Source organism: Mobula birostris, chromosome 2 (genome assembly GCF_030028105.1).
Source record: "Mobula birostris isolate sMobBir1 chromosome 2, sMobBir1.hap1, whole genome shotgun sequence".
NCBI classification, from domain to species: domain Eukaryota; kingdom Metazoa; phylum Chordata; class Chondrichthyes; order Myliobatiformes; family Myliobatidae; genus Mobula; species Mobula birostris.
In genome coordinates this window covers 204,347,622-204,374,766 of record NC_092371.1, presented here as the reverse complement: position 1 = coordinate 204,374,766, position 27,145 = coordinate 204,347,622, and the positions used below count along the sequence as shown (strand labels likewise).

At 41.2% G+C, this 27,145-nt stretch overlaps 1 protein-coding gene across 6 annotated transcripts in view; it reads right to left on the bottom strand.

Annotated features, from left to right (window-relative positions):
* Positions 1–7,308: 7,308 nt before the first annotated feature.
* The window catches only part of LOC140194012 (pumilio homolog 2-like), a 133,527-nt gene continuing 113,690 nt past the window's right edge, over positions 7,309–27,145 (bottom strand). For all 6 annotated transcript variants that reach the window (XM_072251321.1, XM_072251322.1, XM_072251323.1 and 3 more), the window contains 4 exons: positions 20,706–20,831; positions 14,119–14,240; positions 13,614–13,806; positions 7,309–10,073 (listed from right to left, as the gene is read on the bottom strand). In XM_072251321.1, coding sequence (XP_072107422.1) covers positions 9,942–10,073; positions 13,614–13,806; positions 14,119–14,240; positions 20,706–20,831 — 573 coding nt within the window. In that variant the 3' untranslated portion in view covers positions 7,309–9,941. The remainder of the gene's footprint in view (positions 10,074–13,613; positions 13,807–14,118; positions 14,241–20,705; positions 20,832–27,145) is intronic.

Genomic DNA, 27,145 nt, shown 5'->3' with positions numbered 1-27,145 from the left:
TATTTACGCTTACTTTCATTCCTGACTGCAACTCAATTTCATCTCTGTCTGCAGTTTCTATTGAAACAGCAATTTCAATTGCTCTTTTGAATGTAAGCTGTGCTTCAGTTATAAGATTTTCTTGAATGCTGTTTTGTAAGATTCCACAAACTAAATGATTTCTTAATGCATTATTAAGCCCAATATTGAACTGACAAAGCTCAGATAATCTCTTCAATTCAGCCATTAATGCTGAAATGGACACCCGTTCTTTTTGATTCTGTTTATGAAACCTAGAGTATTCTGAAATCAACAATGGCTTTGGTTCTAAGTGTTTCTACAGTACGTTTGCAATATCTGCAAAGCTCATTTCTGCTGGTTTGGTTAGAGCAGTCAAACTTCAAAGTAAACTGTATGCCTTTAAATTTAATGTGCTTAGCAAAATTGGTACTCGCTTTCCATTGTTTAACTCAGTTTCAAAATACTATTCCAATAGTTCAGTATACATGACCCAACTACCTGTTGTAAAATCAAATTTGCCTGTCTTTCCGATGTAGCCAGCCATTTCTGATTTTTTTAATGACTAGTATCACCTGGTACTCATGCTTTATGAATCAGTGAATACTTGCGTTTAACGCCTTTTTTAAAACAAAACTATTGTGTCTTACCTTCCGAAGACCTCTCCATGAGCTGGGCTATTTCTTTAAAATTCTTCCATTCCTTGCTCTTTTTTTAGTTTGAAAATCTCACTGCACTTTTACAAGTCACTAGCTGTGTCAGGTTCGTTTTAAAAACAACTCATCACCAACATTCTAACTTATATGAACATATTTACTCACATCTGTAACTAAGATATCGCTTCAATAAATTATTTAAGAATGTAACTCAATTTCTTACAGCCATAAAATGTCCACTTAAATTGCAAATGTCATTCTACTCTTCAAGAAGGGAGAGAGGCAGAAGAAAGGAAATTATAGGCCAGTTACTCTGACATCAGTGGTTAGGAAGGTGTAAAATTTCAAAGTAAAATTTATTATCAGAGTACATACATGTCACCACGTACAACCCTGAGATTCTTTTTCTCTGGACATACTGAGCAAACCTATAGAAGAGTAACTGTAAACAGGATCAAAGGACAACAAACACCTGTGAGTTTGACGTCAGTGGTGGGTAAATTGATGAAAAGTATTCTTAGAGATGGTATATATAATTATCTGGATAGACAGGGTCTGATCAGGAACAGTCAACATGGATTTGTGCGTGGAAGGTCATGTTTGACAAATCTTATTGAACTTTTTGAAGAGGTTACTGGGAAAGTTGACAAGGGTAAAGCAGTGGATGTTGTCTATATGGACTCAGTAAGGTCTTTGACAAGGTCCCACAGAGATCCCTGCATATCACTGGCCACCAGCCTCCATGCAGATTATGACCCATCTACAACCACTCTTTGCCTTCCGTAGGCAAGCCAATTCTGGATCCACAAAGCAAGGACCCCTTGGATCCCATGCTTCCTTACTTTCTCAATAAGTCTTGCATGAGCCTTATTGAATGCCTTGCTGAAATCCATATACACTACATCTACTGCTCTACCATCATCAATTTGTTTAGTCACATCCTCAAAAAATTCAGTCAGGCTCATAAGGCATGACCTGTCTTTTACAAAGCCATGCTGACTATTCCTAATTATATTATGCCTCTCCAAATATTCATCAATCCTGCCTCTCAGGATCTTCTCCATCAGCTTACCAACCACTGAAGTAAGACTCACTGGTCTATAATTTCCTGGGCTATCTCTACTCCCTTTCTTGAATAATGGAACATCTGCAACCCACCAATCCTCCAGGATCTCTCCCATCCCCATTGATGATGCAAAGATCATCGCCAGAGGCTCAGCAATCTCCTCTCTCATCTCCCACAGTAGCCTGGGGTACATCTCGTCTGGTCCCGGTGATTTATCCAACTTGATGCTTTCCAAAAGCTCCTGCACATCCTCTTTCTTAATATCTACATGCTCAAGCTTTTCAGTCCACTGTACGTCATCCCTACAATCACCAAGATCCTTTTCCATAGTGAATATTGAAGCAAAGTATTCATTAAGTACCTCTGCTATCTCCTCCGGTTCCATACACACTCTTCCACTGTCACACCTGATTGGTCCTATTCTCTCACATCTTATCCTCTTGCTCTTGACAGGTTACCACTCTTCTAGGCCACAGGTATAACTGAAGCCAGCTGGAAGCAGGTAGGGACCCTATGCTGCTCGAACGAGAAGTTGAAGGCATCTGTGAATACACCAGCCAGTTGCTCAGCACAGGTCTTCAGTACTCAGCCAGCTACTCCTTCTGAACCGGATGTTAGAGTCAATTGTTAAGGATATCATTGCAGGGTCCTTGGAGGCATATGATAAAAGTCAACATGGTTTCCTTAAGGGAAAATCTTGCCTGACAAAACTGTTAGAATTCTTTGAAGAAATAACAAGCGGGACAGATAAAGGAGAAGTGGTGGATGTTGTGTACTTGCATTTTCATTTGACAAGGTGCTACAGTGAGGCTGCTTATCCCATAGTATTATAGGAAAGATATTGGCAGGGGGCAAAGAGTGGGAATAAAGGAAGTCTTTTCTGGTTGGCTGCCAGTGACTAGTAGTATTCCACAGGGGTCTATGTTGAGACTGTTTCTATTTACATTGGGAGGAGGGGGATATCATTGAACCCCATCAATGTTGAAAGGCCTGGACAGAGTGGATGTGGATGTGGGAGTCCAGGACCAGAGGGCACAGCCTCAGATTAGATGGATACCATGTAGAGCGGAGAACAGGAGAAATTTCTTAAGCCAGGGAGTGGCGAATCTGTGGAATTCATTGCCAATGTGGCTGCAGAGGCCAAATCATTGTTATATTTAAGGCAGAGGTTGATCGATTCTTGATTAATCAGGGCATGAAGGGTTATGGGGAGAAGACATGATATTGAGGCTGAGAGGGAAATGGATCTGCCATGATGAAATGGTGAAGACTCGCTGGGCCAAATGGCCTAACCTTGCTCCTATATCTTATGGTCTAAATAAATGAACTCCTAGTTTTAGATCTTCCATAGCATTCTACAAATTCTACAAAGTGCTGTGGTTTGTGCTCCTCTTTTGGTATGCGTGTAGCAAAAGGCACAGATAGATTCACTGGCAGAATTCCATCAAGTTTAAGACTTCCATGCTTCAATACGCTGTGCCAGAGGTCTGAAATAACCTGAATTTGGGCCTGCTTGGTTACCATTGCCATGCAGGAAACTGAAACAGCTAGAATTCTGACAGTCTCAGTTTTGCTTTTAACACAGTATTGTGTTTTCACCTCACCCCCCCCCAAATCAGGGTCATGTGAAGCGATAGGATAAGGTGGAGGATGGTGGTATGAGCATCTGGTGCATATCACGAGTTCCGGTTATACAGCTACTGCCACCAGGCAATCTCTCAAGAGTATTGATAATAGCTGGGGTCACCTGTCTTGTAAAGACACTGCCCAGGGGAAGGCAAAGGCAAAGAACTTCTGTACAAACAATCATGGTCAAGATGTATGATCACCCATGTCATACAACACGATACATAAAGATCATGACAGTGACTGAGTGTCTGCCACAAAACCCTTCCATTAATACATTTCCTTCCCACTTCTGTAATTCTACCCCTCTGTAATATCAGATAATTTGCAGGGGAAACTCTTATTTATTGTGTAATCACACAATCAATAAAGCACCAATTATTCCAAAAGCTTTCCATCTTCGATCAATAGAAGTTGGTGCTCATCAACACCTTGCTGCCCATAGCTTTACTATAAATCTCATCCAGCAACCTCACTCTCAGCTCCACCGATAATGCCATCTCAATTTCAAAATCCTCAGCCCTGCTTGCAATTCATTCTTTAACTTCCATCTCCCCATCCCTGCAGCTTCCTTCGGACCTATTGAAATTATTCCAAATTTTTCCTTCTTGTGCACACCGGCTGGTCCATCATTGGATTTTGAATTGAATTGACTTCATTACTTACATCCTTCATACCTATGAGAAGTAAAAATCATTATGTTACATCTCCGTCTAAATGTGTTGGTGCGTGGCCAAGTGGTTAAGGCATTCATCTTGTGATTTGAAGGTTGCTAGTTCGAGCCTTGGCTGAGGCAGTGTGTGTGTCCTTGTGCAAGGACACGGACTGCTCTGCAATGACACCAGTGCCAAGCTGTATGGGTCCTAACGCCCTTCCCTTGGATAACATCAGTGGCGTGGAGAGGGGAGACTTGCAGCATGGGCAACTGCTGGTCTTCCATACAACTTTGCCCAGGCCTTTTCCAAGGCACAAATCCATGGTCTCATGAGTCTAACGGATGCCTATAAAGAAAGAAATGTGAAAGTTATAGTCATTTATAATAAGTAGTATGAAAACAGAATAGTCTATATAACCTAGAAATACAGTTGATTTGGCATGAATTACGCAGACTGATGGCCTGTTGGTTCTGTCTTTTATGCAGAGGTACCGTTTCCCGGATGGTAGCAGTTGGAACAGTTTGTGGTTGGGGTGACTTGGGTCTCCAATGATCCTTCAGGCCCTTTTCACACACTTGTCTTTGTAAATGTCCTGAATAGTGGAAAATTCACATCTACAGATGTGCTGGGCTGCCTGCACCACTCTCTGTGGAGCTCTGTGATTGGGAGGTACAGTTCCCATACCAGGCAGTGATGCAGCCAGTCAGGATGCTCTCAATTGTGCCCCTGTAGAAAGTTCTTGGGATTTGGGGGCCCATACCAAACTTCTTCAACCATCTGAGGTGAAAGAGGTGCTGCTGTGAGATCCTTGGTGAAGTTTATGCCGAGGAACTTAAAATTGTTCACTCTCTCAACCCCAGATCCATTGATGTCAATAGAGACTAGCACAATTAGCTCCTTTGTTTCTGCGACATTCATAGTCATAGTCATACTTTATTGATCCCGGGGGAAATTGGAAATTGAAGGAAAGGTTGTTTTCTTGACACCACTGTGTCAGGGTGATGATTTCTTCGCTGTAGGCTGCCTCATTATTATTTGTAATTAGGCCAATTAATGTAGTATCATCAGCAAATTCGAGTTGTGGGTGACGACAGTCATGGGTATACGGAGAATAGAGGAGGGGGCTTAGTCACAGCCCTGAGGGGCACCTCAGAATATTTTTTCCCATAACCCTCTGAACCAGTCCCTTTCAAAGATTTACTTAGCTGTAGGACACACTGCATCCACATGTATGATTTATGAAGCCAAGTCTATCATTCTTACTAAAGTTGAATTACTGCACATACATGGATCCTCCATGGAGAATTTGAAGCACCAGGTTTCTGGGAGTGTAACGGACTATCTCACCTGCTCTCTACCACCTCTTTGGTTTAAAAAAAACCACCGCAGCATCTCTACTTCCTGAGATTCAGGCAAGTGAGGCTCCCTCCACCCATTTTAATGTAGCAACATTTGAGTATGGTCCCATCACCGTCTTGTACAAGAATTGCAAAACATCTGAGAGGATCATTGGGGTCTCTCTTCCACCCATTACATATTTATCAGGAACACTGCATTCTTAGCATTATCAATGATCCCTCCCATCCATCCAACAATTTCTTTGACCCCCTACCATCAGGCAGGAGGCGCCAAAGCATTAGGACAAGAACTGTTAGGATAGGGAACAGTTTCTTCCTCCAGGCCAACAGACTGCTGAACTCCCTGCCACCAAATATAAATTTCATCATACGGTCTCATAACGTATGACCTGTCAGTAGTGGTATACTGTTTACTTTTCAATTTGTATCATAAATGCACCTTATCATTTGTTTATGGTAATATTATTTGTGTTATGTGTCTGAGTTGTATGTACTGTGTTGTGCACCTTGGTTCAAGAGAAATGTTTTGTTTGCTGGTGTACGTGTACAGTTGAATGACAATAAACGAACTTGAATCTTAAGGCCATCCCACTTCATTGTACTTGCTCCATCATGTCTCCCTCATCATAGAGACTTCCCTTTATAAAGAATATCTTTTCAAATGTGCTTTATAGTAACAGTATTTTCTATGTAGCTCATAATACAGGACATTGGCAGTCCACTTGTATGGAACAGGTAAGTTGGGGAGCAATGTAATATTGATCAGATATTCCATTTTAGTGATGTTTGTGGGACAAATACAGCAACAATACTGGGTGGGGGATAATACTTGTTTCCTTTTCCCCAAAACAGAGCCATGAATGAGCAGATGGGCTTCAGTTTAACATCTATCCAAAATGCAGCACATCTTATAATGCAATATTATTGTTGGGAGTTTCAAACTGAGAGGATTTTGCTTTAAGTCCAAGTATGGTACTTCATCTTACTTCACCCAGCTGAGGATGTCAACAATGGATCCAGATAGACAAGTTTGAAAAAAAAGACACTCATTCAAAAAAAAAGTAGCAATTAGTTTCATGCAATTGTTGATGTACAAAGTTCAGATAAATTTCTGCATGACATTGGGATGTGGAGACATCCTTTGGATGATTAATGTATTGCAACCACTTTAAACTACTGAACACAAATTTAAGTTGTGTGGAACTTAGATCTAGTCCACAGTGGACTGTATAGCACTTCGGAATATTTGATCTGTGAAGAAAAAAAGTATTCAAATAATCATGACTTTCATCATGTCTTTGCGACAGCTCCAATAATTTATTCTATTTGCAGTGACACATAACATTGTTATCTCCAGGTTGTGTATATCCTGAAACTATCTATTGTTCTTTTTAATATGTTATTTGAAATTTAGATTGCTATTGTATTTCTCTTATGCAGCTGAAACTCTGAATTAGAAGTATTGTCCGTAGCCTACAGAACATCACTGTGGTTTATCGGTGCCATCAAGATGTCACACCAGTCAATACTAGTATGCTTCAGAGCATAGGACAAGTAGGAATCAGCATGTGCAGCATAAAGTAATGGGAGAAACCAAAAATAGATTAAGGAGCAGAAACTCAGCTAACCTACGAAGGGTCTCAGCCCGAAACGTCAACTGCTCTTCCTAGAGATGCTGCCTGGGCTGCTGCGTTCACCAGCAACTTTTATCTGTACCAGAGCTTGCCTTCCATTCATTACCTACTATATTTGATCTGTTATATCCTGAACTACAGAATAGGGAGACTACAGAAGCAGGATGCTATTTAGGACTCAAGAACACTATCTCCATAATCATAGATTGCATATTCTTTCCCACAGGAAATCATTTACTACTTGGCGGCTCATGGACCCTCATTCTTAACCCTTTACACTAGTGCTAGCAGATACGTTCACATTTAAACTTCATTCAACGCAAAGTGAAATAAAAACATTTTCATACGGAAAACAAAACAAGTTTAATTCATACGTTATTGACATCTTTTATGTACAGCATATACAACAATGAATGTAAGATTAGTCTGTCTTAACTACCAAGGAGCCAGGAGGCAGACCTTGTAACAAAAAAAAATGGTCCATCAACTACAAGGAAATGTCAGAGCATTCTCTAGTGGTTTTGTTCATTTGATCTCAAATCTAATTAAAACTTCATCAGCTTTTTCACCTGGACTCACACTACCCAAAACTAAAACTAGAGCACAATCCTCACAAAGTGACCTCCTTAATACAGCAAATAAATAGCTGCCATGGAAACTAGGGCTGCACTGACTGATGTTAATAACATGCCTACAGGACTATGCACACTGTAGGCTAACAGCCAATTATCTAAACATGGCCAACATGATTTTTCCTGATGATTAATTTTTTGCAGCTCTCAAACAAGGTTAAAGTCTGCAAAGCAATTGAAAAGCTAGGAAGCAAAGAGCCAAAGTACACCGAAATTGAAAAATACAGATGTCATAGCATGAAAAGACTTTAAACTAATAGTATAAAATAATCAAATATTAAAAATTTAACACTGAAATATGAACTAGTTTGAATAATTTAAGTTCAATGATTTTTAGTACAAATTTTTAAAAAATGACTGCACAGCCCTAATGAAAACAACTTTTATCTCTTCAATGCTAAGGACATCACATCCAAAGGCATTAAGATAAATAATTCCCAATTGTTCCAAATCCAAAGTCATTCTGTTTATACAAAATACTGACTTTTCAAGTATCACTAAAGTACAATCACAATCTTATCTTTCAGAAACTGAATATACAAAGCACGTTTCAAAATATTTCCAGATGCAAAGAATACAAATAACTATTAATTATATACGATTGCAATTCTGCCTGCAAAACTTCATCAGGAAATGTACATAAGGCCTCCTGTAAAATGTACATCTATATGTAGTGTTACAACCACATCTTCAAATAAAAATTTGACAATATCATACATACTTCCACTTACTAAGATTGACAATTCCAAAATACAGTACTTTCTGTACAAAAAGGATTTACTTTTGAGATGGAAATTAATTTTGGTTTCCATGGTAACTGGATGCCTCGGTCTAATTTTTTCAATTTTACTATGCACAACTTTCACTGAAACAAGGAAACATTACGATTGTAAATTTTTCAAAATTTACCATATGAACAGAATATCATTAGCTACAATTATAAACAAAACATATTGTCCTAATAGATAAAAAGCCATTTCATCTTTTAAGCCATAGAAAGATAGTTTTTAAAAAATCACTTTTGATTTAAAGAACTTTACATTATACAACACTCTGCAAGGGAAGGGGAGCAAGTTAGTGAATGTACATTAAGATGCAAACTTTGTTTTCTGAAGGGTAAAAGACTTCTTAACATTTACAGCATCAGGTTTACAAATGTACAATTTTACAACCAAACTATGTGTTACTACCAAGTTAGCCAAGCTTGTGATTAAACACTGAAATTGCAGATTCTCTTGTTTACAAATTGTAAACTTACATCTATAAATTGGAAATCTACACATATACACTATGTATTTAGAAGTAAAACAAGTTTCATTATTTTTACATGCGTTATTTTGGGCTACCAAGACCAGCCTTTAATGACCCATTAATTTTCAAATCTGCACAAGATTTCTAATTTTTTTTTTAATTGAAAAAGTAAAAATAAAACTGCCACACATTCATACACTTCCTTACATTAGTAATTTAAAAATACAAATTCCCTCAAATCTTTGCAAGATAGACTGAAAAGCCAAATTTTGATAGAGAAAAAAAAATCAACTTTTCAGGCAATTTTTACATTTAGGTTATGCGTATTACAATGATTCCTTAACTGCCACCTTGTCCAATGGTTAAATACATACGTATGTATATACATCACTGCTATACATTGCTGAAGTAGAAAAACAGGGCAGTGTTTATCTCAAAAAATAAAACCCTATCGAGTATCGACATCTCCATAGTAAAATAAACATCAGGAGTAACATTACATATCAGCCTGTCATTTAAGCACTTCCCTGAATTACATCAAATTTCAACAAACCAAAACCATTTGTTGTGCTATTTAAATATTGGAGTCAACAAGCATTTGCTGAAGTACAATTTAACTTCATCCTGTTTTGATTAATATAGTATTTTAATTAGCATCTCCCCCAAAAGTTAAACTAATCAACTGGGCCTGAAAAGTATCTAAAACTACCTGAATTTAAAGTTAATCTAAAGAAATATAAAATTCTTTACAAAATAAAACAAATGATTTTACAAGATATAATTTACAGCATGCACAATTTTGTTCAATACAATTATGTTAAATTTATACAATCTGTACTTTACCCAAGTTTTCCCACAACCTGCCAGCAAGAAGAAACCAAATGCACAGACTCAGGACTTGGACACGAGTTGCAATTGATTGGTAAAATATACAATTTACAATTAATTTTAAAAAATGCAACAATAAAATGTTATTTTGTCTCTCCACTATTAAGGCCTTCATTGTTTCGTACACCCAATATTTAAGTAGCACAGTTTAATATACTTCTTGTGTAAATCAAAAACTTAGAGTATTCCATTTTGCGGTCCTCCAATTGGCCCCAGATCAGTGCTATTCTTCATGTAATACTTTTCCAGTTTGGCTAAGATGTGTTTTCCATAAGTGTATTTTCGTAAGGTTGTAATATGAGGACGAATCTGTATACAAACAAAAAAAATTCAGAAACATCTTTTAAAATGACTCAAAATTGATAGGCACATTCTACTTTAACAATTAGTGCCTACTATAAAATGGGATACATGTTATAAGAGATGTAGCTGAAAATCCATGCATTTCAATTGCATCTTTCAATTAGCAAATACTACTAAAAATGTAATAAAATATATTTTCATTATTTACCAAATAGAGGCAAGAGTTGTAGAGCACAGAAATGGGCCCTCTTGCCCAAATTTTCCATGCAGACACAGGTGCAACCTGTAAAGCACTGGAATAACTCAGTGGATTAGGCACAATATGAGGGAAATGGGCAGTCAAGGTTTCAGGCAGTAACTCTTCATATGGACAAGAAAGTAGAAATAGCCAGTATAAAACGGTGCAAGGAAGAGGCAGGTGATAGTTGAACCCAAGGCAGAGGGTTAGGACCTAAGACAAAGGAGCAGAATTTTGCCATTCAGTTCATCGAGTCCGCTCTATAATTCCATCATGCTGATCCCGGATCCCACTCAACCTCTTAACTGCCCTCTCACCATATCCCTTCGTGCCCTGACCAATCAAGAATCTAACAACTTCCGCTTTAAATATATCCACGGACTTGGCCTCAACCACAGACAGTGGCAGAGCATTCCACAGATTCACCACTCTTTGGGTTAAAAAAATTCCTTCTTACTTCTGTTCTAAAAGGTCACCCTTCAAGTTTGAAGCTGTGCCTTCGAGTTCTGGATACCCCCACCAGAGGAAACATCCTTTCCACGTTCACCTTATCTAGCCCTTTCCACATTCAGTAGGTTTCAATGAGGTCCCCACGCATTCTTCTAAATTCCAGCAAGCGCAGCCCCAAAGCTGCCAAACGGTCCTCATAGGTTAACCCCTTCATTCTCAGAATCATCCTCATGAACCTCCTCTGGACTCTCTCTAATGACAACACATCCTTTCTCAGATAAGGGTCCCAAAACTGTTGACAATACTCCAAGTGCAGCCTGACTAGAGTCTTATAAAGCTTCAGCATTATCTCCTTATTTTTATATTTTATTCCCCTTGAAATAAATGCCAACATTGCATTTGCCTTTTTTTTTTTTACCACAGACTCAAACTGTAATTAACCTTCTGGGAGTCTTGCATGAGGACTCCTAAGTCTGTTTGCATCTCTGATGTTTGAATTTTCTCCCAATAGTCTGCACTATTGCTCCTTTTACCAAAGTGCATTACCATACGTTTCTCAACACTGTATTCCATCTGCCACTTTATTGCCTATTCTTTCAATTTGTCCAAGTCCTGCTGCAATCGCATTGCTCTTCTGCAAGTCGTCAAATTTATTTATATAACACATTTAAAAACAACCCATATTGACCAAAGTGCTGTACAGATCAGAGCAGGATAGCTAAAATTACAAATACGAGAAACATAGACACAACCAATAAGGCAAACAGCTTATATGCAGAAAAGAAACAACACAAAGGCCTAGGCACAAGCCAAAAATCAGCCACATCAGGAGGATTCAAATGCTAGTGAATAAAAGTAAGATTTGAGCCTGGATTTAAAAGAATCGATGGAGGAGGCAGATCTGATAGGGAGGGGAATACTGTTCCACAGTCTAGGGGCTACAATAGCAAAAGCGCAGTCACCCCTGTGCTTAAGTTTAGATCGCGGGGCAGCCAGGAGCCCCAAGTCAGCTGACCTGAGGGACTTGAAAGTAGAATTAGGGGTTAGAAGGTCTGTGATATAAGGGAGAGCCAGCCCATTTAGGGCTTAATAAACAAACAGGAGAATCTTAAAATTAATTCTGAACTGTACTGGCAGCCAGTGGAGAGAGGCCAGCACTACCTACCTCTCCACCTATCTTCGTATCATCTGCAAACTTGGCCACAAAGCCATCAATTCCACTATATAAATCATTGACAAACAATGTGAAAAGTAGCAGTCCCAATACGGACCTCTCATAGGTAGGCGAAAGGGTTGATAGGCACATGAGGGCAGAAATGATGCCAGAAGGTTAAAGGTCATAGGTGGAAGTGCCAAAGGATGGAATATGATAGAAGATAGTGGAGCATGGAACAACAGAGGTTGTGGTGGGGTGGGCAACTAATGGGAGAATATTGTGTTTGACGGGCAGCTGGATCAGGTGGGGGGGGGGGAGAGAGTGAGAGTGAGCCAGAGATATGATATAGGGAAAAAAAGACAATTACTGGATGCTTGACCATCTGATATTCATTTTGCCCGATAGGAGATGCCGAGGTAGACTTTGAGGTGCTTGTTTCTTTAATTTTCATTTGGCTGCGAACTGGCAGTGGAGGAGGCTGTAAACAGGTATGTCAGTGTGTGAATGGAAAGTTTAATTGAAATGGCTGGTCATTGGGGATTCCTGGCTGGCACAATTGACAGCTGGGATACTTGAAGAAGCCTCTTCTACAGCCAGGACATGTTCAAATGAAAATGGTGGAACGGCACTTCATGTTTCACCAGGTTGGGTAAGCTCCAACCTGGAAGAGTGATATTCAAATTCTGGAATTTCCTGTAACCATTCACCCTCAGTCCCTTTTCCCTTTTTCCCCCTCTCTCCTCCTGATCCAACTGGCCCCCATATGCCCATCGTCTACACCAGTTGCCCTGCCTACCTCACTTCCTTTATTCTATGCTCCACTGTCCTCTCCTTCAGCTCTTTGTCACTTCCATCCATCACCCACCCCAAGCTTCTGATTTCATTCCTGCCCTCATCTATCATCCCACCTCCTCACTGGGTCCACCCAACACCACCTCGTTCTTGCTACACCCATTCCCTCCACCTTTTCACACTGGCCATCTCCCCTTTCTTTCTAGTTTAGATGAAAGACCTCGACCTGAAAAGTCGACTCAGATGCTGCCCGACCTATTGAGTTCCTTCACTGCTTTTTCTGTTGCCCCATATTCCAGCAACTTGTGCTTTTATGAGGACCCAAGTGTCTTCCCAAGCTAGTTCCAAGTGCCTGCATTGGGTCCATATTCCTCTAGAGTGCAAAAGGACACAAGTTTAAACTTTGATCATCTCCGGCTTTGTTTTAATGGAATAGTGGTGTCCTACTCAGTGTTAGTTACAAAATACACAGCTATTTACATTAACATTTTGTTTCCTTGAGCAGACAGTAATAATACTTTTGATAGTCATTAATAGAGTCATAAAGCAGAGCACAGAAGGGCGTCATTTGGATTATTGAGTCTGCACTGACCATTAAGCACTCATTTACACTCATCTAAGATTAATCCCACTTTACTCTCCCCACATTCCCATCAACTTCCGCTAAAATTCTTACATAACAGGAGCAATTTACTGTGTAGTGGTTAATTAAACTAACAACCTGCATGTTTTTGGGATGAGAGGATATAACTGAGCAGTACATTGAAACAGAGTCTCATGCAAACTCCACACAAACAGCACTATGAGATCAGGATTGAACTAGGGTGGCACTGTACTTACATTGTTTAAATCACTTGTGTTGAATATTAAATAGTAATTTCAATTATCAAATGTATCAATAAAAATTTACCTTGTGCATGATGATTTTACGCTGAGCTGGTTCTGCCACATCAATCATCTTCTGAACCACATAGTTAGCATATTGATCTTTCATCATTGTGTATAAGGCACTATGAGGACCATCATTCTGACAGCAGATCTCATCGATCAATAAAGCACGTTCAGTACGAGACGCATGAGTGACACACTTTTCGACAACATTGCTGGGGGGGGGGGGGGGGGGAAGAATCATTAAAGCATGTTCAATCCACCAAACAAAAGATTTTCATTTTCAAATTTTGTTGTGCAGAGTAGTGGCATGAAGGATCTTCAGTGAAAGACAAAGATGGTCGAACTAGGATGTACTTATAATATTTTACCTAAAGTATTCTTACATTACACCATTTATGCCTGAACATTTCATTCAATCATGCTACTTAATGTATCTTCAAAAAGATACAGATATATGAGAATAGCCTCACAGTCCTATTATTAGTTTCCAAGTACACATTTATGTGAAATGCAAATTTGTATACCTGGCAAACTTATGTTGACTTAGAGCAAGAACTTTCCCCCTTATTTCAGCAACGATCTTGCTCTTATCTTCAGGGCGCCCATGCTCCAAAACGTGCTGGATGACATAATTTCCATACTGATCCTAATAAAACACAATGAAACAAGTCTTCTGTATCAATACACAATTCCATAAACAGTGTTTTATTACAAGCATTTTTCCAATTGGCTGTTAAATTTTGATCCCCTCTTATGGTAAATGATATTGTGAACGCCTCAAAAGAAAATAAAAATTCCGAGCTCATAGAATTGAGTCAACTCATTTTACTGCACCATAGATAAGGTAGTAAGTAAAATTACAAAATGCCCTCACTGTGTGCCTATTGACAAACTTCAATTTGATAGTGTATGACAGATTAGCGGACATACATTTAAACAAGAGAGATGACAGATGCTGGAATTTGCAGCAAAAAAAAACAAATGTGGTAAGAACTCAGTGGGTTGATGTTTCTAGCTAAACCCCTTCATCTGAACTCCAGAAAATAAAAATCACAACCCAAAACATCAACTGTCGCTTTCCCTCCTTTCCAGATGCTACCTGAACTGCTGAGGTATTTTCATTAGTTTGAAAAAAAAATTGATCCATCTCACCAGGATCATTTAGTTACATTTTTTTTTTAATCCAGCCGAAATTAATATCACAAAATATATTTCAGGAAGCTGTACTTGCAACATTTCAGGATTAACCAAAGAACACCACTAAATCTCCATATTTTTTCTTTCCCAAATCATTCATAACATTCCCTAATTTCCTTTTACTTTGTTTCCCTGGAGAATCCTATTTAATGATCTTCAAAATACGTTTTCTTATGTATCTATGCAAGGAATCTGAACCTCATTTGCTATAACCTCAGTTAATGAGAAAAGCTTCATCTCAGAAATGGGCAGGTAGCAATCAGACGCAAGTACCTGTTAGAGCTGATTGTTGAAATGGATACCTGTTTACACCTCATTACTTAGCTTTTGTTTTATAGATTAAGTCGGGCAGTACAGTGCGGCAGATTTAAAAGGGCAGACATCCTGCTTCGGGTTTGATTCGAAGAAGGAGTCTGAGAGTCTGAGTGGGAGTGCCGAGAAAGACATTTTTGAAATTTTCGTTATTTTTTTTCTCCAACGGCGTTCTGAGAGGCGGGACTGCGCAGGCATGTGACGTCGGGCTGTGCAGTGCAGCAGATTTAAAAGGAACAGAGCCTCATAGAGCGGGCAGCGTAGTTTGCGGGCTGCGGAGTGAGCCGGGAGCAGAGTGAAGGCTTAAGGGCTTCGGCTCAACGGGCTTAGGCGGAAACAGGCGAGGAAGGATTGGCATTCATTTTCTGTTGTTATTTGAGGAGAGGGGCAGCATGACTGTGAGGGCAGTTTGCTGTTCTCCGTGTCGGATGTGGGAGGCCCTGGAGTCTCCAAGCCTCCCGGACGTCTACACCTGCGCCAAGTGCATCGAGATGCAGCTCCTAAGGGACCGCGTTACAGAACTGGAGCTGCAGCTCGATGACCTTCGTCTGGTCAGGGAGAGTGAGGAGGTGATAGAGAGGAGTTGCAGGCAGGTGGTCACGCCGGGCCACGGGAGGCAGACAAGTGGGTCACGGTTAGGAGGGGGAAGGGGAAAAGTCAGGTAATAGAGAGTACCCCGGTGGCTGTGCCCCTTAACAACAGGTACTCCTGTTTGAGTACTGTTGGCGGGGGACAGCTTACCCGGGGGAAGCGACAGTGGCCGTGCCTCCGGCACAAAGTCTGGCCCTGTAGCTCAGAAGGGTAGGGCAAGGAAGAGGAGGGCAGTTGTGATAGGGGACTCGATAGTAAGGGGGTCAGATAGGCGATTCTGTGGACGCAGTCCAGAGACCCGGATGGTAGTTTGCCTCCCTGGTGCCAGGGTCCAGGATATTTCTGATCGTGTCCAAGATATCCTGAAGTGGGAGGGTGAGGAGCCAGAGGTCATGGTACATATAGGTACCAATGACATAGGTAGGAAAAGGGATGAGGTCCTGAAAGGAGAATATAGGGAGCTAGGAAGGGAGTTGAGAAAAAGGACCGGAAAGGTAGTAATCTCGGGATTACTGCCTGTGCCACGTGACAGTGAGAGTAGGAATGCGATGAGGTGGAGGATAAATGCGTGGCTGAGGGATTGGAGCAGGGGGCAGGGATTCAAGTTTTTGGATCATTGGGACCTCTTTTGGCGCAGGCGTGACCTGTACAAAAAGGACGGGTTACACTTGAATCCTAGGGGGACCAATATCCTGGCAGGGAGATTAGCGGGGGCTACTGAGCTGACTTTAAACTAGAATGGTTGGGGGGTGGGAATCAAATTAAAGAGGCTAGGCGTGAGGAGGTTAGTTCACAACAGGGGGATGGAAACCAGTGCAGAGAGACAGAGGGGTGTAAAGTGAGGGTAGAAGCAAAAAGTACTAAGGAGAAAAGTAAAAGTGGCAGGCCGACAAATCCAGGGCAAGCATTAAAAAGGGCCACTTTTCAGCATAATTGTATAAGGGCTAAGAGAGTTGTAAAAGAGCGCCTGAAGGCTTTGTGTGTCAGTGCAAGGAGCATTCGTAATAAGGTGGATGAATTGAAAGTGCAGATTGTTATTAATGATTATGATATAGTTGGGATCACAGAGACATGGCTCCAGGGTGACCAGGGATGGGAGCTCAACGTTCAGGGATATTCAATATTCAGGAGGGATAGACATGAAGGAAGGGGAGGTGGGGTGGCGTTGCTGGTTAAAGAAGAGATTAACGCAATAGAAAGGAAGGACATAAGCCGGGAAGATGTGGAATCGATATGGGTAGAGCTGCGTAACACTAAGGGGCAGAAGACGCTGGTGGGAGTTGTGTACAGGCCACCTAACAGTAGTAGTGAGGTCGGAGATGGTATTAAACAGGAAATTAGAAATGTGTGCAATAAAGGAACAGCAGTTATAATGGGTGACTTCAATCTACATGTAGATTGGGTGAACCAAATTGGTAAAGGTGCTGAGGAAGAGGATTTCTTGGAATGTATGCGGGATGGTTTTTTGAACCAACATGTCGAGGAACCAACTAGAGAGCAGGCTATTCTGGACTGGGTTTTGAGCAATGAGGAAGGGTTAATTAGCAATCTTGTCGTGAGAGGCCCTTTGGGTAAGAGTGACCATAATATGGTGGAATTCTTCATTAAGATGGAGAGTGACAGAGTTAATTCAGAAACAAAGGTTCTGAACTTAAAGAGGGGTAACTTTGAAGGTATGAGGCGTGAATTAGCTAAGATAGACTGGCAAATGACACTTAAAGGATTGACGGTGGATATGCAATGGCAAGCATTTAAAGGTTGCATGGATGAACTACAACAATTGTTCATCCCATGGCAAAAGAATAAATCAAGGAAGGTAGTGCACCCGTGGCTGACAAGAGAAATTAGGGATAGTATCAATTCCAAAGAAGAAGCATACAAATTAGCCAGAGAAAGTGGCTCACCTGAGGACTGGGAGAAATTCAGAGTTCAGCAGAGGAGGACAAAGGGCTTAATTAGGAAGGGGAAAAAAGATTATGAGAGAAAACTGGCAGGGAACATAAAAACGGACTGTAAAAGCTTTTATAGATATGTAAAAAGGAAAAGACTGGTAAAGACAAATGTAGGTCCCCTGCAGACAAAAACAGGTGCATTGATTATGGGGAGCAAGGACATGGCAGACCAATTGAATAATTACTTTGGTTCTGTCTTCACTAAGGAGGACATAAATAATCTTCCAAAAATAGTAGGGGACAGAGGGTCCAGTGAGATGGAGGAACTGAGCGAAATACATGTTAGTAGGGAAGTGGTGTTAGGTAAATTGAAGGGATTGAAGGCAGATAAATCCCCAGGGCCAGATGGTCTGCATCCTAGAGTGCTTAAGGAAGTAGCCCAAGAAATAGTGGATGCATTAGTGATAATTTTTCAAAACTCGTTAGATTCTGGACTAGTTCCTGAGGATTGGAGGGTGGCTAATGTAACTCCACTTTTTAAAAAAGGAGGGAGAGAGAAACCGGGGAATTATAGACCGGTTAGCCTAACGTCGGTGGTGGGGAAACTGCTGGAGTCAGTTATCAAGGATGTGATAACAGCACATTTGGAAAGCGGTGAAATGATCGGACAAAGTCAGCATGGATTTGTGAAAGGAAAATCATGTCTGACGAATCTCACAGAATTTTTTGAGGATGTAACTAGTAGAGTGGATAGGGGAGAACCAGTGGATGTGGTATATTTGGATTTTCAGAAGGCTTTTGACAAGGTCCCACACAGGAGATTAGTGTGCAAACTTAAAGCACACGGTATTGGGGGTAAGGTATTGGTGTGGGTGGAGAATTGGTTAGCAGACAGGAAGCAAAGAGTGGGAATAAACTGGACCTTTTCAGAATGGCAGGCGGTGACTAGTGGGGTACCGCAAGGTTCAGTGCTGGGACCCCAGTTGTTTACAATATATATTAATGACTTGGTTGAGGGAATTAAATGCAGCATCTCCAAGTTTGCGGATGACACGAAGCTAGGTGGCAGTGTTAGCTGTGAGGAGGAAGCTAAGAGGATGCAGGGTGACTTGGATAGGTTGGGTGAGTGGGCAAATTCATGGCAGATGCAATTTAATTTGGATAAGTGTGAAGTTATCCACTTTGGTGGCAAAAATAGGAAAACAGATTATTATCTGAATGGTGGCCGATTAGGAAAAGGGGAGGTGCAACGAGACCTGGGTGTCATTGAAAGTGGGCATGCAGGTACAGCAGGCGGTGAAAAAGGCGAATGGTATGCTGGCATTTATAGCGAGAGGATTCGAGTACAGGAGCAGGGAGGTACTACTGCAGTTGTACAAGGCCTTGGTGAGACCACACCTGGAGTATTGTGTGCAGTTTTGGTCCCCTAATCTGAGGAAAGACATCCTTGCCATAGAGGGAGTACAAAGAAGGTTCACCAGATTGATTCCTGGGATGGCAGGACTTTCATATGAAGAAAGACTGGATGAACTGGGCTTGTACTCGTTGGAATTTAGAAGATTGAGGGGGGATCTGATTGAAACGTATAAGATCCTAAAGGGATTGGACAGGCTAGATGCAGGAAGATTGTTCCCGATGTTGGGGAAGTCCAGAATGAGGGGCCACAGTTTGAGGATAGAGGGGAAGCCTTTTGGGACTGAGATTAGGAAAAACTTCTTCACACAGGGAGTGGTGAATCTGTGGAATTCTCTGCCACAGGAAACAGTTGAGGCCAGTTCATTGGCTATATTTAAGAGGGAGTTAGATATGGCCCTTGTGGCTACGGGGGTCAGAGTATGGAGGGAAGGCTGGGGCTAGGTTCTGAGTTGGATGATCAGCCATGATCATAATAAATGGCGGTGCAGGCTCGAAGGGCCGAATGGCCTACTCCTGCACCTATTTTCTATGTTTCTAAGTAAACTAGATTGTATCACTGAGGCTACATCCACACTAGACTGGATAAATCCGTAACCGAAGCTTTTTCTCTTCGTTTTGATCCTCCATCCACACTGAAACAGCATTTTCCTCCCCCGAAAACGGAGCTTTTCTAAAACACTCTCCAGAATGTTTAAATCAGAAAACGCCAGTTGGGCATTGTAGTGTGTATGGGGTAAACGGAGGTTTTAAAAAATCTGTCATCCCTTTCATTGGTGAAGAGACCATGGCTGTAGGAAATGATTCCAAGGTGACCCCTCTGTGGGAGTGGGGAAGATGTTGGTGGGGCCACCTGGGGGTCTGTGTGTCCGTATGTGTAGCTATTGTAGTGGCTGTGAGGTTGGTATTGTGTCATTTTTTTCAATGTTCGTCGTCAGCTGGGACATACTGTCCGTGAACTCCCTGTCGGTTGCCTCCATACGCTTCAATATTTTTTTTTAGTTTTAAGTCCTCCTGCGTGAGGGCCAACAGCTGTCCATCATTTGGCAATTTCCTTTTAAGCTTTTCTGGCCTGTAACTGGACAAACGCGCACCAAGTCTACCCTTTCCTCTTCGCTTGTTTTCTGTAGATGTGTCCTGCGCATGCCCAGTAGGAGGCGACTTGCCCAAATACCCGTTTTAACATAGATGGAGGTAGTTTTCAAAAATGCCTGCTGTGAATGCCTATTGTTTTTACGCAAGACCAGCATTTTCAAAATTACCCAGTCTAGTGTGGACGTAGCCTGAGTACTAAGCACAGATAAATGAAGTTTGCAATTAAAGACAATGAATATATGATGTTAGTGGTGATGGCAAGTAATGCATGTTATATCATGGAATACACATGTTTTCTTTCTTAAATGTAGATATACTCAATTAAATATCAAATTAAAAATAGCAATAGAATTACTTATTTAAATAGATAATTATTATAATTTAAGAACGTGATCCGCAAAACACTGATGAATTAACATCTCAGAGAAGGTCATTTTTAGCCATCTATAAAACAGCGGTCTTAAGCGGACTGAAGTGCCAAACCTGATATCAAAACCATGTTAATGATCCTAGAATTCCTTGCAAAAGAATGTTTTGCTTACAAATCTGCAACCTTGCCAATAAGAGAAGGTAGACGTAACCGAATTCATGCAAGTGTTAACTGATCTCACCTGCACTAATTGTTCAGTGTGCTGATGCAGTTCCTCTAAGATTGGAAGAGTCTGCTCAGGTGTGCAGTGCTCCAAAATACGCTGAATAACTCGACAACCATAAGGATGCGTGGACAAGACAAATACCTAGAATAAAAGACAAAATTATTGTAAAATTCTTCAATCTTTTCTCCGACATGTCATCTTGCTTTGTCAGAATCTGACAGAATGGGTTTTTCTTCCTGAAAAAATATTTTTTTAAGTGCTTAGGTGGGAGGAGGCTGTGGAGAAAGAAAAGCAATACCCGACACCTTTTTTCCCCCAGAAAGACACAGTTGAAGAAATGTGAAGACATAGTGGATTCCAGTAATTAGGCCATTGGTTGATCAAGGCAGCCACATATTTGAGACAACTCTTAAAGAATAAAAACAAATCCAGAAAACAGCCGGGATTTGCTTTGTTTATTTTGGATAATCACCATCATGTGCCATGTCGTATGACGTGGGCGATCATGGTCTATGACTATGATCATTCTTGGCAATTTTTTCTCCAGAAGTGGTCTGCCATTGCCATCTCCTGGGCAGTGTCTTTACAAGACAGATGACCCCAGCCATTATCACTGCTCTTCAGAAATTGCCCAGTGACAATGGCTGCACAACCAACTCTTGTGATGTGCACCAGCTGCTTATATGATCATCCACCACCTGCTTTCAATGTTTCAACGTGACCCTGATCAGGGGGCCAAGCAGGTGCTACAACTTGCCCAAGGGTGACCTGCAGGCTAGCAGAGGGAAGGAGTGCTTTATACCTCCCTTGGTAGAGACAGATTTCTGCCCTGCCACCCATATTTGGGACAATCTGCTGCTTAATTCGGCAGAAGACTGTTGCCACACATTTTCTAACCAGCACCAGTTACATATACTGTGTGTGTGTGTGTGTGCGCGTGCACACACACGCGCGTGCGTATTCAAAATGCAGTGATTTTTGTCATAGATAGTTGGGAGAAATAAGCAGTAAGATTACCACACCCAGCTAAGCCAAAGGCTTATTTAAAATTTCCTATCTGAAAATAACTGTTGGCACCTGCTGTAACTTTAGAGTTTCTCTACTTAATTGTGATAACCTCCACCATGGGCATTTCGTTAAGGTGGTCCAAGGCACGAATTGGTCTAACAATAGCCCTAATAATAGAAGTCGACATTACTATGAGCAAAGTTTATACAGCTCTTAAATGCTTCCTTCTGATAAAGGCTTGAACACCTCATTCACACTGAAGATTAGATATTGCTGTTTTAAACACAGGAAGTTAGATAATCAACCCAATCTTGCTCTCTGTAGAGAGATCAGAAAAGGCCGCAGAGGGTTGCAAACTCAGCCAGCTCCGTGAGCACTAGCCTCCCCAGCATAAAGGACATCTTCAAAAGGCAATGCCTCAAAAAGGCGGCATCCATTATTAAGGGCCCCAGAACTGTTTTACTTACACCCTATGAAATTAGATCTTCATGCACAAGACAAAATCGATTCTGAATTTACTAGCGAATTTAAAGTGAATGTGCTCTTAAGATCCTCAAAGAAAAAGTACAAATGCTTTAGTCACAATCTTCCAATCCTTCATGGACATAGGGATAGAGTCAGAGCAGTAAAGGACTAAAATTACTGCACTTCAGTTTAAAAAAGGGTAATGGGTACACTTGACAACTGTCATTTTAATGTCAGTAAGAACATTTTAATTATCAAGATGTTGCTTAACCAGTAAATGTAATGTCAAGCAGCACAAGGTTGGATTTACAGGAGCTAGTACATACGCAGCAAAGGATGGCTTTAAATTTTACAGACAGTAAAGTGAAATAACTTTATAAGGGAATATTCAAGCAACAACAAGTATATGGGAAAAGATTTTATGATAACTGCCAAAAGTGAGCATCAGGAAAGTTAAAAGAAGCCATTAAGGAGGTGAAAGTAAGTTGTATTAGAGATGGCAATGACATTAGACTTAAAGCTCAACTTTGTGTTAAATATGTTACCAAACTTACCAGGTGAATGCTCGGAAAAATTTCTGGAAAATGTTCATAACCAAGATTGAAGAAAATGGCTTCCTTTAGAAATTGATGTTGATTTCCTTAGAGCACAGGTTAAGTGAAGGTCTACATGTTAAGCATATGGTTTTGATGAAAGAAATAAGAATTAGTTTATAGCGACTTTACTTAATATGATTGCTGAGGAATCAGCTGTTTTGCAAACAGACAATTTGCGGTGAGCATTTCTACAAAAAAAAAGTGTGGCTGATTTAGGTGACTATCAAAACAAAAAATGTAGCAGCAAAGGTAGGGGAAGGGTTTAACTGCGTAGCTCTTCTAAAGAGAACAACTAAAATGAAAAGTGCCAAGTGCCTCTCTTGCCACCATTCAGGGCCCCAAACTGTCCTTCCAAGTGAGGCAACACTTCACTTGTGAGTCTGTTGGTGTCATCTATTGCATCCGGTGCTCCTGGTGCAGCCTCCTCTACATCGGTCTTGACGTCAGTGGCTTCCAGTTCATTCCTTGGCCTGCACACTATTGCAGCTGGGTATGTGATAATTAGTAAGGCGAATGTGTTGATGGCTCTGATCCTGTTCTTCCCATTCAGCAGGCTTTTTAGGACCTGTCTTACTCTTTGGAGGTACTTCATGTTACAGCCTTCCTTGTGTCCTCATCGTGGCTTCTGCGTGCCTGCAGAATCCAAGTATTTGTAGCTGTCCTGTACATCTGGTATGTGGCCTTCAGGTAACTTGACTCCTTCAGTCTTGATGAGTTTCCCTCTTTTCACTACCATTCGGGTGCACTTTTCCAGTCCAAATGACATCCTGAAGTCTCTGCTGTACATACTTGTCAGGTAGATTAGTGAGTCAATGTCTCTTTCATTTCTGGCATTCAGCTTGATGTCATCCATGTACATGAGGTGGCTGATGGTCACCCCACTCTTGAACCTGTACCCACATTCACTCTTTTGAGACGATCTGGCTGAGGGGGTTCAAGGCTATGCAGAACAGCAGGGGATAAGTGTATCATCTTGGAATATTCCACATCTGATGGTCACTTGTGCTATTGGCTTTGAGTTAACTTCTAGCATTGTCTTCCAAAAACCCACTGAGTTCTTAATGAAGGTCCACAATGTCTTGTTGACCTTGTACAGAGACAAGCATTCCAGGATCCATGTATGGGCATTGAGTCGTATGCTTTCTGGTAGCTGATGCAAGCTGTGGTTAGGTTGGCTTGCCTGGTCTTGGAGTCTCAAATGACTACTTTGTCTACCAATAGTTGGTGCTTGGAGCCTCTGGTTCCATTACTAACCCCCCTCTGAGCTGGACTCAGGAATTAACACACACGTTCCTTCAGGTTGGTGGCTATGATGCCTGATAGGAGCTTCCATGTTGTTGAAAGGCAGGCAATAGGCTGGTAGTTTGATGGTGTTGCTCCTTTGTGAGGATTCTTCATTATGAATACTGCCCTTCCTTGAGTTAGCCAGTCAGGGTGGGAGCCTGCTTCAAACAACCGGTTCATTTGAGCCAAGTAATGCTGTTAGTTTCTTCAGCCAATAGGTGTGGATCATGTCAGGCCCTGGTGATGTCCAGTTTTTCATACCTGTTACCCGTTGCTGTACATCTATTGCTGCGATAGTGACTAGTTCTTCCCCTGCGAGATTGCAGAGGCTTGCTTGTACGTCTTTCAGTCATTGGGCTCTAGTGTTATGTGATGCTTCTTTCTCCTATATACTCTTCCAGTACTTCTCAGTTGCCATTTTGGTTGGTTCAGGTACTGGCATGTTGTTGCTCTGGAACTGTGCGAATACTTTCCCCGGTTTTTTGGAGAAGAGTGCATTTATTTGCTTGGCATCTACGTCCTTAGTGTACCTCTGTGGACTGATAGCCAGAGCTGTTAACTGTTGCTTAGCAGTTTCCAGGGCTTTGGCTATGGATATGCCTCTGTATTTCCTAGTAAACAAGATGAATCTTTGGTGTTCCCACCTTTCTGCAGGTCAGTTAGGGTACGTCCACACTATGCCGGATAATTTTGAAAATGAAGCTTTTTCTCTTCGTTTTGCCCTCCCGTCCACACTGAAACGGCGTTTTCAGCCACCGAAAATGGAGATTTTCAAAAACACTCTCCAGAGTGAATAAATCTGAAAACGCTTAATATCCGGCGTAGTGTGTACGGGGTAACCGGAGAGATTTTAAAACGCTGTTATGACAACACCACAACAACAATGCTTTTTTCTGCTTCTGCTTGGTACTGCGCAAGCTGTTATAACGCACAGTCGGTGTAAACGGCGTGAGTTAAATTGTAAAGTGAGTTTTTTTGACTATTTAAAAACGCTGTCATGACGTGCTGCAACAGATGTTCTTTGTTTTCTTGAACGCCACCACCTAACAATTTCAGAACAGACGGACAAGACTGAAGCCAGTTGACCCATAGTTTACTGAATAAATAAGTATACTCACTTCGCCCTGTTTTCTGTCCTTGCTTGTATGAAGGTGGTTTACCTATTTATGCAAGTACTTCTCTGACAATGGATGTGTAACAGCCTAATGTAACATTGTATGGAGATACAAGATAACGCTGATGCAGATGTTTTATACATTTAACAAGGTGCTTTATTAATGTAACAGAGTTAGTTTTTCAATGTTCATCGTCAGCTGGGTCATACTGTCTGTGAACTTCCTGTCAGTTGCCTCCATACGCCCCAGTATTTGTTTTTTTTTTAAGTTTTAAGTCCTCCTGTGCAAGAGCCAAGAGCAATTCCTTTAAAGTTTTTCTACTCTGTAACCGGACAACCGCGCACCAAGTACATCGTTTCCTCTTCGCTTGTTTTCTGCGTGTCCTGCGCATGCCCAGTAGGAGATTTGCCCAAATATCCGCCTAATGTGGACGGAGATATTTTGAAAAACGCTTAGTGTGGACGCCTGTCGTTTTCACTCGAAACCGGCGTTTTCAAAATTATCCGGCATAGTGTGGACGTAGCCTTAGTCTGCTGATCTCCACTCCTGTGGTTTTCATCTTGGCTTCTAATCGTCGTCTCCACAGGGAGTTATAACAGTACATTCCACTGTATTTTATTTTGTAGCCCAGCATTTCTAGGACTGCTGGTGTTGATACATATATCAGGTTATTGATCTGTTATACTGGAGGCTGCAATTGTGAGCAGTGTTTCTAGCATGCTGTCTGATGGAATTTTAATCACTAAATCTGGGGGGGGGGGGGGGGGGGGAGGGATTGGTCCGTTGATTTGACTGTCGCCAGTTTAGCCTCGATCTTTTCTTTGGTTGCAGCAGCCAGCGTCAATATGCCCCCAGTTGAGGTTCGAACTTGCATTTCCTGTGTACAAGTGATGCTATTACCTTTGCGCCATCTGTGAGTTGTGGAGGTGGGGTTTGAACTCATATTTTCCGATCAGCTTGGTTCTGCAGCAATATTGCTGTGGTGCATCATGATTGTTTGTCTTCCAATTCAAGATGTGATGGCAATCCTCTAGCGACAACATTTGATTGCTGGGTAACCAGTTGTTTTTCTGTGAATGTGGATGATGGTTTTCGTTGTTGCCAAGGTCCCCACATGGACTTGATGTATCCTCTTTCATGTGGGTTGCTGTTAAAGTAGCATTCCATTAATTCCATGTTGTCCAGTCTCGGCTATCTATGATTTGACCCAGTAGCCAATTTCTCGCCAGAAGGTCCTCGGTTCCCTAATCACTGGCATGGACCTTGTTAATCCAGGCGATGTCCAAGCTGGCATGATTCTTCTTGTTATTGTCACTCTCATCTGGAGGTTTTTGTTTGCAAATGGAGCATAAGCATGAGACGGCCAGTCCAAGACTCCTACCGGGCTGCCAACATGGGACCTGAACCTAGACCCTCGCGCCCCGGAGCTCCAATCGTTCTCAGCGTCAGCCTCCAAAGTTTATTAACGTTCTTAATAAGAATCTTATTTCAACTGTGCCACTTTCTTGCTTGTTTAACAGTCAAATATGAAAGTAAAAACTCACTTTGTTTACACTTTTAAATAAAGGTGCACTTTGTTGCAGCCCTCAGTCCAAAGCAATTATGAAAGTAAGAGAAAGGTTTGCCTTCAGAAACAGAAAATATAGAAAATAGGTGGAGTAAGCCATTCGGCCCTTTGAGCCTGCACCGCCATTCAGTATGATCATGGCTGATCATCCAACTCAGAATCCTGAGCCAATAGGCTGATCCTGGACTTATTTCATAATTTACTGGCATAATTTACATATTACCATTTAACTATTTATGGTTCTATTACTATTTATTATTTATGGAGCAACCATTAACGAAAACCAATTTCCCCCGGGATTAATAAAATATGACTATGACTGTGACTACCAGCCTTCCTTCCATACCCCCGATCCCTTTAGCCACAAGGGCCAGAATTAAGTGTCAAAAGGTATATGCACATTTTATCAGGTATGGAAAT